Source organism: Diabrotica virgifera, chromosome 8 (assembly GCF_917563875.1).
Source record: "Diabrotica virgifera virgifera chromosome 8, PGI_DIABVI_V3a".
Taxonomy (NCBI): domain Eukaryota; kingdom Metazoa; phylum Arthropoda; class Insecta; order Coleoptera; family Chrysomelidae; genus Diabrotica; species Diabrotica virgifera.
The window spans coordinates 93,911,954-93,927,393 of NC_065450.1; the positions used below are offsets into that span (position 1 = coordinate 93,911,954).

Below are 15,440 nucleotides of genomic sequence, written 5' to 3' on the forward strand. Positions count from 1 at the left end.
AAAATTTTTGTGCATTGTATGAACTGTTTGACTCAACTTTTCGTGCAATATGAAAGTCCTAAATTCATTTTCGCAAAAGTTATAGCAAATTTTTTATTTTCGAAATTTTAGTTTTATTTTGCAATATCCGAAGCAACAAATAATCGGACCAAAATTCAAAAAACGCTATTTTAAACCTTGGCTTATCTACTAAAAGAAAAATATTATAAATAAGACATTTAATTACCCTATTTTTACCAGTAGCGATTTAAACGAAAAAACTCTTATTTTTGATCCTTATTTGTTAATAACTAAATTTCTCGTCCAAACTGTGACGGGCATTTTTGTATTTATAATGTATTAGGTATATAGTACCCAAAAAACCCATTTGCAACCTGGCTGCTCAAGTGTCCCGAACATGGTATATTTTTACCTTATTTCCCTGGTGTAATGGGTATTCTTTCATTTTTTTTACGTACATAGAAGTGACATAACCATATTTGGCGATGAACAATGTTTTGACTGTTCTGCCGTAGAACTCTCATTTTATAAAAACAATGTTTTGAGTGTTCTGCCGTAGAACTCTCATATGTATATACAGAACAAGCACAAAACCTGTTCATGACTTTTTAGTAAAACATGAGTCAGTTCTAAATATACTACTGAATGAGCACTGCACATGTTTTATTGCTGGAGATTTTAATTTAGATATAATGAATGTTAAGGACAGTAATGCTAAAGATTTCAGTGAATTATTGCAGTCTTTTAATTTTGCTCCTTCTATTTCAGAATATACACGGGTAAGTAGGACTTCTCAAAGTTGTATTGACAATATTTACACTAATATAAACATTTTTGATGCAGAGGTGGTAGGCACTCATATGTCTGACCATACTGCCCAGAAGGTGTCCTTTACTTTGCAAATAAGTGGAAAACTCAAAAAAGTTAAAAAAATAATTTTTTCAATTACAAATAAAAATATTTTCAAGTCTGTGCTTTTTAGTCAAAAATGGGACTCAGTGTTTTTTACCCCTGAATCATTGGTAAATGAGCAATGGGATGCTTTTGTCGGCATTGTTAGGTCTACCTTTGATTATTGCTTTCCTATAGTCTCAGTTCAGCAAAAATGTACGGCAAAAAAAAATACTAAAACCTTATCAGCAGGTTGCTGCATGTAAGAATGAGCTAGACATCCTTCTAGTGCTTAGTAGGTCTGACAGGGTATATAGTGAGACTTACAAAACAAAGAAGCAGGAATACGATCGTCTCCTGAGCGATGCAAGAAGTGCTTATTATGAAGAACGTATAAATAACAGTGAAAGCAAATCAAAATGTGTTTGGCAGATTGTTAGGGAAATTAATGGTACAGTTACAGAATATGTCGATCAAACTTCGGTTATTAGTGGTAAGCCTGAGGATATTTTGTAATAACTTTAACAAATTTGTACTTCATGCAGGTCCTAATTTAATAAAAGCTCAACCTCAAGCCACTTTTTCATGTAGTATTCCATATAACAACAAATCTTTTTTTCTTACACCACATTCACATAGCAAATTCCCAACTATAAACAAACGCACGTGTTAGTATTCGCCGTCTCATTCGTCAAGAGGCTGTTAAATGTAATTTATTGCCCTAAACGAGGCGGATTCTCATTTTACAGGTCCAAACTGGTCAGTCTGCAAATTTAAATTGTAGGTAGCGTGTTGGTTTTTAAGATACACTTCAGGACGACCCTGTTTAGCTTCCATGTGCGTTTGTTTACAGTTGGGAATATGTAAAATGAATGGACTGTATACCAGTAACTATTTCTGAAATTCTTAATATCATATCAAAGCTAAAAAATAAAAAAAGTGCAGGTTATGATGGGATCTCAGCGAATCTGTTGAAACATTGTGCAGAAGAGATTGCAGAACCATTGTGCCACATTATTAATAATTTTTTAAGTATGGTATTTTCCCTAACCAACTAAAGTTAGCCCTAGTGAAACCTTTACATAAAAAGGGAGATAAGATAAAACCAAATTGGAAAATTATAGACCCATCAGTTTATTACCGACATTTTCAAAAATTTTCGAAATAGCAATGTGCAATATATATATATATATATATATATATATATATATATATATATATATATATATATATATATATATATATAATGGATTTCTACGGCTGTCGCCGCCTCTCCATACCCAGCTTCCAATTTTTTCTATCGTAACACGTATCTTCATCTAATTGCCTCGAATCCATTGCGTCCTGAATATTGTCCCTCCAGCTTCTCCGTGGTCGTCCCCTTCTTCTTCTCTCCGGTGGGACCCACTCTAATATTTTTCTCGGCCAGCGAGTCTCATTCATTCTTTTAACGTGCCCGAACCATGTCAGCTGTCTCTTTTCAATATCGTCCATTATAGTTTTTTCCACCTTCATACGTTCTCTAATTGTTTCATTTCTTACATGTTCTAATCTGGAAACCTGACAACTTCTCCTCAAGAAGTCCATTTCTGTACTAAGTAGCTTCTTTTTATTTCTTGCACTTATGTCCCAAACTTCTGCACCGTAGATTGTAGCGCTCTTCATTATACTTTCATATATTCTTTTCTTTGTTTCCTTCCTGATATCTTTGTCCCATAAAATTGAATTGAGGGATCTAGTGATGCTTCTACCTTTATTGATCCTGTGTTGTATTTCATCTTCACTATTTCCTCGTTTGTTAAATATAGCTCCCAAATATTTGCATTGTTTCACACCAACAATATGTCCTTGTTCCAATGGTAGGTTTTCAATGTCTTCGTTTCCCACTATGAAGTATTCTGACTTATCCATATTTTATTACTAATCCTGCCTGTTGGTAATGCTCATTTAGCGTCCGTATCATATAGCTTAAGTCATCTTGATCTTGGGCTATTACAACTTGGTCGTCCGCAAAGTATAATGTAAATAGGGAGTCATCTCCCACTTTCAGTCCCATCGGTTTTACTGCTTTTGTCCACCTCTGTAAGGATTGGTCAAGGTATATTTTAAAGAGAGTGGGAGATAGACAACATCCTTGTCGGAGGCCTTTTGAAGTATTAAATGCCTCAGTGAAATTTTTGCCGTTTCTGATTCTGGTGTTAGTGGTCTCATACAACATTCTAGTTGTTTGTATGAGTTTTCCATCGATACCGATGTCTTTCATTGAATTCCATAGTTCTATAATGGGGACACTATCATAGGCTTTTTCTAGGTCGATAAGAGCGATGTGGGTTTCCTGATTTCTTTGTATTCTTTTTTCTAGTGCTATTTTTAAAGTGAAGAGATTGTCTACCGTTGAACGTCCCGCACGAAAACCAGCTTGTTCTTCAGCTTGCTTTCCTTGAATTTCTTGTTCTATTTCATTTCTTAATAGCCTGGAGTATAATCTTCCAATGGTGCTGATGACTGCAATTCCCCTATAGTTTTTGGGGTTATTTTTAGGTCCCTTCTTATGTATGGGTGTAATATGTGATGTTAGCCATTCATCTGGTACTTTTTCTCCATTCAGGCATCTTTCGAAAAGATTTTTAAGCATATCCCATAGTTTGGGTGGTCCATATTTTATTAATTCAGGATTAATTCCTCCAGCTCCGGGTGCTTTCCGGGATTTCATATTTTTAATAGCTTCTTCCACTTTGGTTTTATCTAGTTGTATTTCGTGTTCACTCTGTATATCATTCTCTTTTTCTTGTATTCTTGTTATGTATTGTGGTCGTTTTTCTACCAATAATTCCTTAAAATGTTGTTCCCATTCGGCATCAGATAATAATATACTCTTAATTGTGTGTCCACCTTTATGTGATGTTCTGACATTCTTTATCATCTTCCATGCTTCTGAACTCCTAGTTCCTCCTAATTGTTGATCTATGTATTCACATTTTTTGATCCAGGTTGCGTTTTTTCTTTTAATCACTTCTCTTTTTACTTCTCTATTTAGGTCCCTGTATTGTTGTTGAATCTCGTTATAGAGATACAAGACTTATAACGTTTTTCAATAATGACCACCTAATTGCTGAGTCAGAACATGGGTATCTCAAGGGAAGGTCTGTTGAAACAGCTACATACGAATTCGCGGATAAGATTTTGAATGGATCGGAGAACGGGAGATTTCCTTGGGAATGTTCCTGGATTTATCAAAAGCGTTTGACAGCATAGATCATCATATTTTGATCGACAAACTAGAAAGATATGGAATTCGTGGCCCTGCTCGGGACTGGATAAGAGATTATCTCACCGACAGACGACAAAAAGTTATTATAACTCGAGAAGGACAACAGTTTTCTTCAGAAGAAGGGAATTTACAACTTAGTATTGCTAAGGGCAGTGTGATGGGACCACTTCTTTTTGTTTTCTACATTAACAATCTTGGTAGCGAAATACTGAGCAGTGAGTCTCACCTTGTAAATTTTGCAGATAATGCAAACTTATTAACATTAGCATCAACGTTTGAGGATCTTCTGAGTATTTCTTCAGATCACTTAAAAACAGCTCAGAATTGGTTCTTAAAAAATAAATTGGTTTTAAATACCGAGAAGACTAACTGTGTTTGTTTTCACACAAAGCAAAATAATGAAATAATTCCAGAGGAGATTGAGTTGGACGATCAAACTGCTGTATTATCAACAAATACAAAATTCTTGGGTATTTACATAGATCAACATCTGCATTGGTCAGAGCATCTGTGTGTTGTTCGCAAAAGAATCAACACGGTATGCTATTCATTACGAGTAATGTCTAAGTATTTGAATTTACAACACCGTAAGACAGTTTATTTTGCAAACATCTACCCAGTGCGCAGATATGGTATTATTTTCTGGGGCGGAGGAACTGATGTTGATAGAGTATTCATTGCTCAGAAGAGAGCAATAAGAACAATGCTCAAGATAAAAGCTCTAAGGACCTGTAGGGGAAAATTTAAGGAGTTAGGATTATTAACGGTGGCAGGGCTTTATATATATATGAGTGTTTACTGTTCCTGTTCAAGAATAGGGATAGGTTTACACATTCTGAGCCAAAACACAGCATACCCACTAGGTATGTAGGGCTTAATTTTCCTATACATAGGCTAGTCGCAACAGAGAGAGAGGACCTACATATTCGTGTATAAATTTTTTTAACAAATTACCTGTTAGAATTAAATTGCAACAGAATTTTAATATATTTAGAACTGAAATAAAAAGCATTTTATTGGATTTAGAACCATATTCTGTGTATGAGTTTTTAAATCACACATTTTAACTTTTAACTCAGTAGTTGTAATTGTAATTTTGTATGTATATTAGACACTTATTATTCAATAGGGAACTTGCACATTTTTTTTATTAGATAATAATGTTCAGTTTTGTTTAAAAATGAGATTTCCAAAATTTCACGCTTCAAAAACTCGCAATAACTTAGAAATACATATTTAAAGGCTTCAGCGGTATAAAATAGTTCAAACGGCACGTGACGTCACATAGTTTTGCATTAGTTTTTATTATGGTTATATTTCGCTGTGTCTAGGTACACGCTAACGTGTACGCAAATAAAAAAGTTAGGTAGACGCGAATTAAACTTCATCAAGCCAGTGACGTCATTATTTAGCTTGCGCAGTTACTATATATTTTGGTACATGCTATTTTGATATGTTTAGTGTTTGTTTGATGGAACCATATTTGTTAAGGACGGGAAGCAGAACTATTCAGATGTTTCAAACTTAATTGTAATAAATCAATGTGTATATATAAAAGTATATATTTAGGTTAGCAAAATAATTATATGTATTTAGTTGACATGACATGTAGGTACAAAATATTGTTAAAATAATTTTTATACATAAGTGAATTATTATAATCAACTATTCTAAATGCAAAATAAGCCACAATTTAACTAAAAAAATATTTTATTAACGTTTAGACGTCCAAATCGGATGTCATTGTCAAAATACAAAAATTAGTCAGATTAAATAAATTATTGGAAAAATTTTTTTACTAAGCAACAACATTTTTGTTTAATTTAATAATATTTTGTATTTTGACAACGACATCCGGTTTAGAAGTAGAAACGTTAATAAAATCAATTTTTTAGTTAAATTGTGGCTTAGTTCCCATTTAGAATAGTTGATTACAAAAATGCCACAAGGATAATAGCTTTAAAACAAGTTAATTATTATTGTGAAAGCTTTAGGTCTTCCTTTTATTTTAATCTTTTACGGTAATACTATTTCATTTATAACTAAAAAAAATATATATTAATTTATAGTCTCTTATCTTTTGCGTACTGTTTTAAAATGTTCTTAAACTCATTAAAAGAACTAAATAATTGTCCGCACTCCGTAGTTAATTTAAAAACAAACACTAAACAAATAAAAAATAAGAAATCACTGACACTCTAACTTTTTTATTTGCGTACACGTTAGCGTATACCTAGACACAACCTTATATTTAGGTATATTCTTCTTCTCATTCTTTAGTTTATTGGCCTCCACCTACTTGGGTATTTAGCAAGCTCATCGTCGTGGAATAAGTCAAAAATATTTATATTCTAAAGACATTTATCGTATGTCATTGTAATAATATATACCAGTTTGTTAAAATTGTAGTTTTATACTGTTTTTGAAGGAAAGGAACGAAGGTTTACTATTGAAAATAAAATCATTTTGTAAAAGTACAAATTTTCTATGAATAGGTCAAACGATCAAAAACACTTGTAACGTCACATAAATGTATTTTCTACTGACGTTTATAACGTCTAATTTAAAATTCTGTTTACTTTATTGGAAAAATGTAAATGTAAAACAAAGTGACGTCACGATGCGTTTTGGACCACCTGTTTGAATTTGAATTTTTAATCGTCTTTAGGGGCCAAACGAAAGACAAACAAAACTTTTTTATCTTTGATACATGTTTTAAATTATGTTCTGTTGTGATTTATAACATTTTTTTCGAATTTAAAAATTTATGCAAGTTCCCTATTGTGGCAATTTGCTATAAGTGTGTTGTTTACAATTTTTTTAATAAAAGATATTTTGAATTTGAATTTGAAGTCCGCAGAAAGTGTGCTATTTGGTTTATAAACAAATTAGCGCTCCGAAGTCTTTTTTTTTTTTCAATTATTGCTCTGTAACTCAGAAGATTTTAACGTTAAACCAGAAACACTCACAAAAAATTCACTGTAATTTAATTCTGCACATAGATATTTTTTTCCGATTTCAGTCGGCGGAAATTTTCCTCGGAAAATTCAGGGTTTCCAAACAAAATCTTTAATTTTCAACAAATAACTTTTTTAACATAAATCTTTTTTGTTATTAGTGTCTTGAAGATATGAAAATTTGTATGTACAAAGAGGACCGGAATAAAAAGGTAATGGTCCAAAGATTGAAATCCTGTTGTTTATAACTCTGTCGCAAATGCCGGTCAAATTTGACCGGTTATACCTGGAACCACTCCTCGCAATTCAATTTTTTTTTCTTCGAAAAGGGCACAGAAGCCTTGCCCTTTTCAACAGCGTTAACTTAATTTAATTTAATCTAATATTTTCTGAGGGGTTCTATTTGTTTATAAGCCAAAAAGTAGTTTCTTTATAACATTCCTGAGACCACTCAAATAGTCCAATTTCAATTCTGTAAAGTACATTGAATAAGTAGGTATAGTGCTTTTTTATACGAAAATCATAGTTATTCTGGTGTATGATAATCTTTCTGGTTATTATTTCGACCGAAATTTTTAATTAACATTTTAATTATTGCTAAACTATTGGTTAGATTGTCGCCGGTCTCCTGATATACAGAGTGGGGCTAAATAATGGAATAAAATCATTTTCTCTAAAATGGACGATTTTAGAGAAAAATCCCGAAACAGGTCGATTTTTATTTTTAAATTAAATTTCTTTTGGCATATATTTCAAACTAGTGACGTCATCCATCCGAGCGTGATGACGTAATCGATTATTTTTTAAATAGGAATAGGGGTCGCGTGGTAGCTCATTTGAAAAGGCGTTCAATTCTCTATTAATTATTAATTATTAATATTCAATTCTCTAATAAACATTAATATCAATATTTATACAGAGTGACCAAAAAAATTTTTTGAATTAAATTAATTGACGCAAAAAGAAGAATGTATGTAATTTATTTAACAAAATACATTCTATTGCTGTCAGAAAATAGAATGTTTATTTGGCAAATAAACATTTCTTTTAGCTTAAATTAAATGTTCAAGCTGCTAATAGGTAGGAGGGAGGCTGTTTGTGATTTAATTTAAGCGAAAAGAAATGTTTATTTGTGAAATAAACTTTTTTTCTATTTTCTGACAGCAGTACAATGTATTTTGAGTTAAATAAATTACATACATTCTTATTTATGCGCCAATTAATTTAATTCAAAAATTATTTTTTGGAACCCTGTATAAATAATGATATTAATGTTTATATTACTGAATAGAGAATTGAACGCCATTTCGAATGACCTACCACACGACCCCTATTCCCATTAAAATAATTATCGATTACATCATCACGCTCAGATGGATGACGTCACTAGTATGAAATATATGCCAAAAAATTGTAATCTAAAAATAAAAATCGACCTGTTTCGGGCTTTTGCTCCAAAATTGTCCATTTTAGAGAAAAAGAATTTATTCCATAATTTAGCCCCTCTCTGTTTGATGTCAATTTATTTAATTATTGATAAATAGAGAAAAAGAATTTATTCCATAATTTAGCCCCTCTCTGTTTGATGTCAATTTATTTAATTATTGATAAATTGATAAAATTACTTCCCTAAAATTTTAATTGATAATTGCAGATTTTTTTGGGAAAACTCGGATTTTTTGAGTAAAATTTTTGTTGAAGGAAATCGGAAAAAACTTGTACTAAATTACGGTAAATTTTTATTTGAGTGTTTTTGACTTAAAGGAAAAATCTTGGGAGTTACAGAGCACTAATTGAAAAAAAAAAAGAAGATTTAGGAGTGCTAATTTGTTTATACATAAAATAACACACTTTCTGCGGACTTGTCATACCCCATATTACTAATATATGCAATCTTAAGATTCGATTTTAGCAATAAAATAGCTTAAACAACTTTTCCCAAAAATGGCATTTTTTCGATAATTTTCCCAGACTATCAACAAATGTTAAAGTGGTTGCGTAGCCAATAAATCCAATAAACCGGAGCGCCAACCCAAATTCTGAACAGTGTCAACATGATAACGTTAATATCCCCAGTGGTAACTAATATTGAAATGAATAAGAATCACTATAAATTGCAACCATCATGGCGGTGTCGAAATTAAATTGCGCAGTACTGACAAAAACAATCTTTATAAAATGAATTAATAACGTAATTCAGAAGAATTATTATTTTAATTTTACAAATAATATTTTGTCATATCAATTTACTATTTTAGTTGGGAATAAGCCATAAAATTGGCTTATTCCCAACTAAACTAGCAAATTGATATGACAAATTAAATTATTATTATTAAGTATTAATTTGTAAAATTAAAATAATAATTCTTTGCAATCTCTATCTATGCGATTTATGCGTTTTATTCACTTTGTAATAGTTATTTTCCTAACAAGTGCAGAAATTCATTCTTTTCCGCACGCGACTGCAGTTTGCCGAACGACGCGAAGCGGGAGTTCGGCAAGCAGTCGAGTGCGGAAAAGAGACTTTCTGCAAGAGTTAGGAACAATATTTTTTCTAAGAGTCTTTAAAAAATTACCAAATCTTAATCAATTAATTTAATTAATATGAAAATACATACACAAATTAATTATTTGACAAGGTTGTCAAAACCAAACTTTCAATATAATTAGTTAGCATGACGACGATCTTGGTTTCCATGACGATGATTCAAAACGACTGTTATTGTCTACCGATTTGACTTTCGAATATTATGTCAAAATAATTTTATTTCATCGAATTGTCGCGTTAATTTCATTAAAACAGGAACACAATAAGATATATTTGAAATAAATTAGTAAATAATATCTAAATATTAGTTTATTGCATGTATTATAATTACTTTAAGGCCATATTAACATATCTAAATTAACACGCGTGCGGAAAAGTAAAAACCGCGTGCGGAAAAGTAACACTCGTGCGGAAAAGTGAAACTTTCTAAACTAAAATGCGTGCGCGAAAGTAGACATTTTTGCACGCTCGTAGAAAAAGATTTTTTCGTCAGTATTGTAATATAATACAGCTTGATACACCGCACCCGTTATATTTCAATAAATCAATAGAAATTATCACATCCAATTATTTTTCAAATATCTGTATGAGAAGTGATCGGGTATTCATATGACTTATAGTTTCCCACTATTTTTATAGTCATATTATATTTCGTATAAGCATTAGGTCCACATTAATTTCACCTGTTGAATGATTCAAACATGACTTACTTATCCAAAAAGTCCTATCTTCACAATTTTTGATGCAGATAGGACGCTTTAACTAAGTAGTTAGCATATAGGATGCTTATTCTAAGCACAACGGCTGTAACTTGTAGAAAGGATAAAAAATTACGCTTTTGTTCGATTTGAGATGGCAGAAAGGACTTTCTGACTAAGCAATAAGATGATAAATGTCTAATAGTAGTGTAATATAACCTTATCAAGAAAAAACGAAAATTGTAGATCGTTTTTACTAAGCACACTAAGCAGGGCAGTATAATTACATGTATGGTCTGTATACATATATATTATATATACTATATAAATATATAGTATAATACATCCACGGGATTTAACTCAGATCGAACATGTTGCCAGTAGGAAGCCTCAAATAATGGTACTATTTTAGCCACTCGATGAGCAACGAAAGTTTGCAATGAAATGAGGAGCTGTAGATCAATCAAGTTAGTAAAAAATAAGCCTTTTTTCGACATAACTGAAAGGACGAGGTTTGACAGTTGAAATGTGTAGTATGAGATATTACAAAAAACTACCATCTTGGGATTCATCAGTTTTTTAGTGGAACAATTTTTAAATAAACAATTAAAACATCAAACTTATTTTTTTGCTTAGAACTTAAAAACTTGTTTATTTAGAGATTTGACATCTACAGGTAACTTTTTCAGAAAAAAAAGATACATCGAATAAGATACGCTAAACGAAAATCGATTAATAAACAAAAAAAGAATGTGTGTGTACTTTGTACGCACGTAAGAAGTTATACTTCTATTATATGATTTCAACGAAAGCAATATACTTTAAACAGTTTCTCTACTACTTTTCAAAAATTTTTATTAAAACAATACCAAAAATTAAAAAATAAAAGAATAAAACACACACAAACACATTGAAAAATGCCACAAATGATTTCTGAACAAAAATTGTTGCCAAAAATTTTAATTAAATACGTATTTTCTGAAAAAAATTATATAATAATATACTTACAATCATAAAATCTATAAAAAAAAATAAAAAAATAACAACTTGCTTGGGGCTTGAACCCACTTCACGTCTACCGCGCCGTACGAGAGTTGAAGCGATTTCCCACTACATCACATTCGCGTATACGTCATGTGGGAATATACACAACCTAAACGCTTACACCATAAACTTTTTGACATTTTGTTTATTTATATGAATTTAATCAAATTATTAGTTTGATTTTTGTCGAATTAAAATACAACAAAATATAGAGTAAGAAAACGATATATTAGATGAATATTTGTAGAAAGTTTGTTTGTAATCAGGTTATGTAAATTAAAGCATTGCCTACTAATAGGTAACTACATAATTTTTTTTTACATTTTCCAAATAGATAGGTATGAAGATAATTTTTTATTGGAATACAACTGAAACATTTAGAATTACGTACCTGCGGATTTTCAAAACTATTTAAAAAGTCACTATAATTATAAATTTGATTTTATTTCTGTCCTGACAACAATAAAAACTAATATATACAATATTTTTGTTTACCGATAACTTCCATATTGAACAATTATTGACAGATCATTTTAACACCCAATCAGAGCCCGTATAACGACTAATACCATACTGTCGGTGTGCGCATGCGCGCAGATCAATAAAATTTCACCCTCAATGAAATCGCGCCTAAAGAAGTATAACTTCAAAAATTGATTGCAAAACAGACGGCAAAATCGCTGTTTTTGAATATTGTTAATACCAATTATATTGTTTATTAAAATATGTTTAAATATACCTAAACTTGAGGGTATTATGGTGTTTGAATGGTGTGCAAAAAACCGTCCAGATATGTTAAACAGTTTTTGCGAAATTGAATTTGTTTATAAAATTTTTTGAAAAATGAGCTAATTTCTGAGGCTAGCCCAGCTAATTTGGCTGAATGGATCTCAATAATCCGGGGCTCATTTCCTTCGATAAGTTGTATACTAATAGCTTATGAAAAAAAAAGTAAAAAAAAATTACATGAATGTACACAAAATTATTTGTTAATAAATAACACTTTTTAAGCTTATAAACAATTACAATAATTCCGTAGAAATTAGATCAGATTAAATGGCAATAAAAAATGCGGAAAGCTGGTTAAAATACACAACTTCTAATAAAAAATTTTAGGTCCTACGACCCTTGGGGACTAATATGGCACATTTTTTTTTAAATATCACTGGCATGTTAATTAACAACAATAAGAGCTGAAATTAACCAATCTTTTATAAGAAAAGTCAAAGCTTTTAACAAAATTTTTAGCAAGAAAAAATGTTGAAGATTGTTTAAACAAGAGTGTTATAAACAAAGAGTATTTTGGGTTCCGACTAGAGTAAAAAATAGTGTGCGTAGCCGACTGAATCGTGGGCGCGGTAGGTGAGCATTAGCATCCCCTAAAATTAGGTTATACTGACCACAAAAATCAACTTTAAGGTGAATGACCAATTTTGGTCATTCTTTAAGTTTTCAAGGTCTCTGAATCCAAATATGGAGTCTATTTATTTCTAGAAATGGTGGAACATGTTCAAAAATCAAATTTTATGCGAAAAATAAATTTTGAAGATTTTTCAAATATTAGCTCGCTGTATTTTTGATCGCTGTAAAATTTTACTGTCATCTTTCAGGAATTTGATAACAACGAGATTTGTCCAAAATAATTAAACAAATTAAAAGAGAAGTTATTAATTTTTAAACATTTTATCGTAAGATTTCATTAGTTTCATGTCTACATAAAAAAGTTGAGTGACAGACTAATTTGTTTATAATTTTAACCAACACACAAGCGACACACCCCAAAAAATGCTTATTTCTCAAGATACTGACGATGGTGTGGTGAATCGCTAATTTTGGTCATACTTTATATTTTTGATGGTGCTGAAAACGAAAATTAGGTTTGTTTTGAATTTTACGTGGAAGAACATTGTCAAAATCGCAATTTTACCCTAAAAATAAAAAAAAATGAAATCACGTTTTTTGCGTTTAACTCGCTACAACCCTGTTCCATTTTAATATTTTTTTTTCTGAAATTTTTACAGTATATATATCTCATCTTTCTGAAGACAATGGAACCTGTTTCAATCTTTCTGTCTTATTATAATAAAAGTTATAAATTGTTTGAAGTAAAAGGTGCAGATTCCTGAATTGCAAAGTTTAATCGCAACAGTTAAGTGACAAAATTTAAAATTTAGCTTTTTAATCAAGTTTGTGTTAAAATATAGAGTACAAAGAACAAAATGTTTTATGAAAAAAAAAAAAAAAAATGGTGCAACTTTTGATTTTAAGAAAAACGTTATTTTATTTCTTTTTATTTTTAGGGTAAAATTGCGATTTTGACAATGTTAACCCATCTACAATTCAAAATAAACATCATTTTTGTTTTCAGCACCATCAAAAACATAAAGTAAGACCAAAATTAGCCATTCACCATACTGTGATAAGTATCTCGAGAAATAAGCGTTTATTTTTGGGGGAGTGCCACTAGTCTATAAGGTTAGGTTTTTACTTGACATAACGGAGAAGACGAGGTTTGAAATTTGAAATGTGTAGTATGAGATTCTGCTCATTCTGATATTTCAATCAGTTGCAAATTTTTGTATCCTACAAATAGGTGTTTTGTTCTCTGGCTACACTTTTTAATTATTTCGTCAATAAACAACGTAAACAATGTTGGACTTAGTCCTCCTGCCTGTCTTAGACCATCTTTTGCTATAAAATTTTCTGACTTGAGGTTTCTAGTTATAACACAATTCTTCATATTTTTATATAGACATTCGATATTCTTCCTTAGTTTGGTTGGTATTCCTCTTTGTTCCAGGAGCAACCATACTTTTTGCCAAGGAACAAGATCAAACGCTTTTTGTAAGTCGATAAACACAAAATATGCTTTTCCTCTTCTGAGTTTCGTTTTCTCAATGAACTGTTTAATAGTGAAGATGTGATCTTGCACACTTCTTCCTTTTCTAAAGCCACTTTGAGATTATGCTAATGTTGTATCGATTATCTTTTGTTAGCTTTAGTGGAACAATTTTTAAATAAACAATCAAAATGTGAAACTTAATTTTTTGCTCATAACTTAAAAACTTGTTTATTTAGAGATTTGACGTCCACACGTAACTTTTTCAAAAAAAAAAAGATACATCGAATGAGATACGCTAAATGAAAATCGGTAAATAAACAAAAAAGTTATTGCAAAACGGATGACAAAATCGCTGTTTTTGAATATTGCTAATAACAATTTGAGGTCATTGTGGTGTTTGAATGGTGTGCAAAAAACTTTCCAGATCTGTTAAACAGTTTTTGCAAAATTGAATTTGTTTATAAAATTTTTGGAAAAACGAGCTAATTTCTGAGGCTGGTCATAATTTGACCATTTCAATGAGTTTTAGAGAAGCATCTAGTAAGAATCCCCACGATTACTTTGAGTCAACTTCTGAAGCTCTAAGAGTACTTTTAGCTAGTGAACAGAAGCTTGTAATAACTTTTTGCTGACTTTTGTTAGCAAAATTAGTGACCATTAGCAAATATTGTAACTTCCAACAAATCATAAACATGAAGCTAATATATCAAATAATTCATATTTACCATCAGAATCTGATACAGCTCCTTGTAAACGTAAGATACTCTCATTCATGTTCACAGTTAGATCACCTTTTCGTAAAATGCCCATAATAAAATCATATGTAAGTCCCGGATGGGAAGCTTCTGCCTTTGTGAGGGCAGAACGAAGTGTCTGTGATGCTGAAACATCTTGCTTCTCCAACTAAAAAATAATAAAAAAACTGTTATACTAAAAGTGGAATCAATCAATGAAAAAATATATGATTGTTAAGTAAAGAAGAACGAAAGTTTTACTTTTATTATTAACAATATCGATACATTTTTGGCAAAGTAACGTAAGTGACATTTTTGGCGAATCATGTTTTTCCATTAAATAAACGCTCTTATTGTTTAGAAGGTACTGCCGGAGTGTTGTAAGCCTAGACATATTATGTTTGAATTAGTTCTAGGCTTATTACACTTTGGCAGTACCTTCTAAACAATAATAG

At 30.9% G+C, this 15,440-nt stretch overlaps 1 protein-coding gene across 1 annotated transcript in view; it reads right to left on the bottom strand.

Moving 5' to 3' along the window:
* Positions 1–15,440, bottom strand: part of LOC126890587 (programmed cell death protein 10) — a 63,128-nt gene that overhangs the window by 46,584 nt on the left and 1,104 nt on the right. Inside the window, exon 2 of the mRNA XM_050659653.1 lies at positions 14,977–15,154. Within this exon, the coding sequence (XP_050515610.1) occupies positions 14,977–15,154 (178 nt within the window). The remainder of the gene's footprint in view (positions 1–14,976; positions 15,155–15,440) is intronic.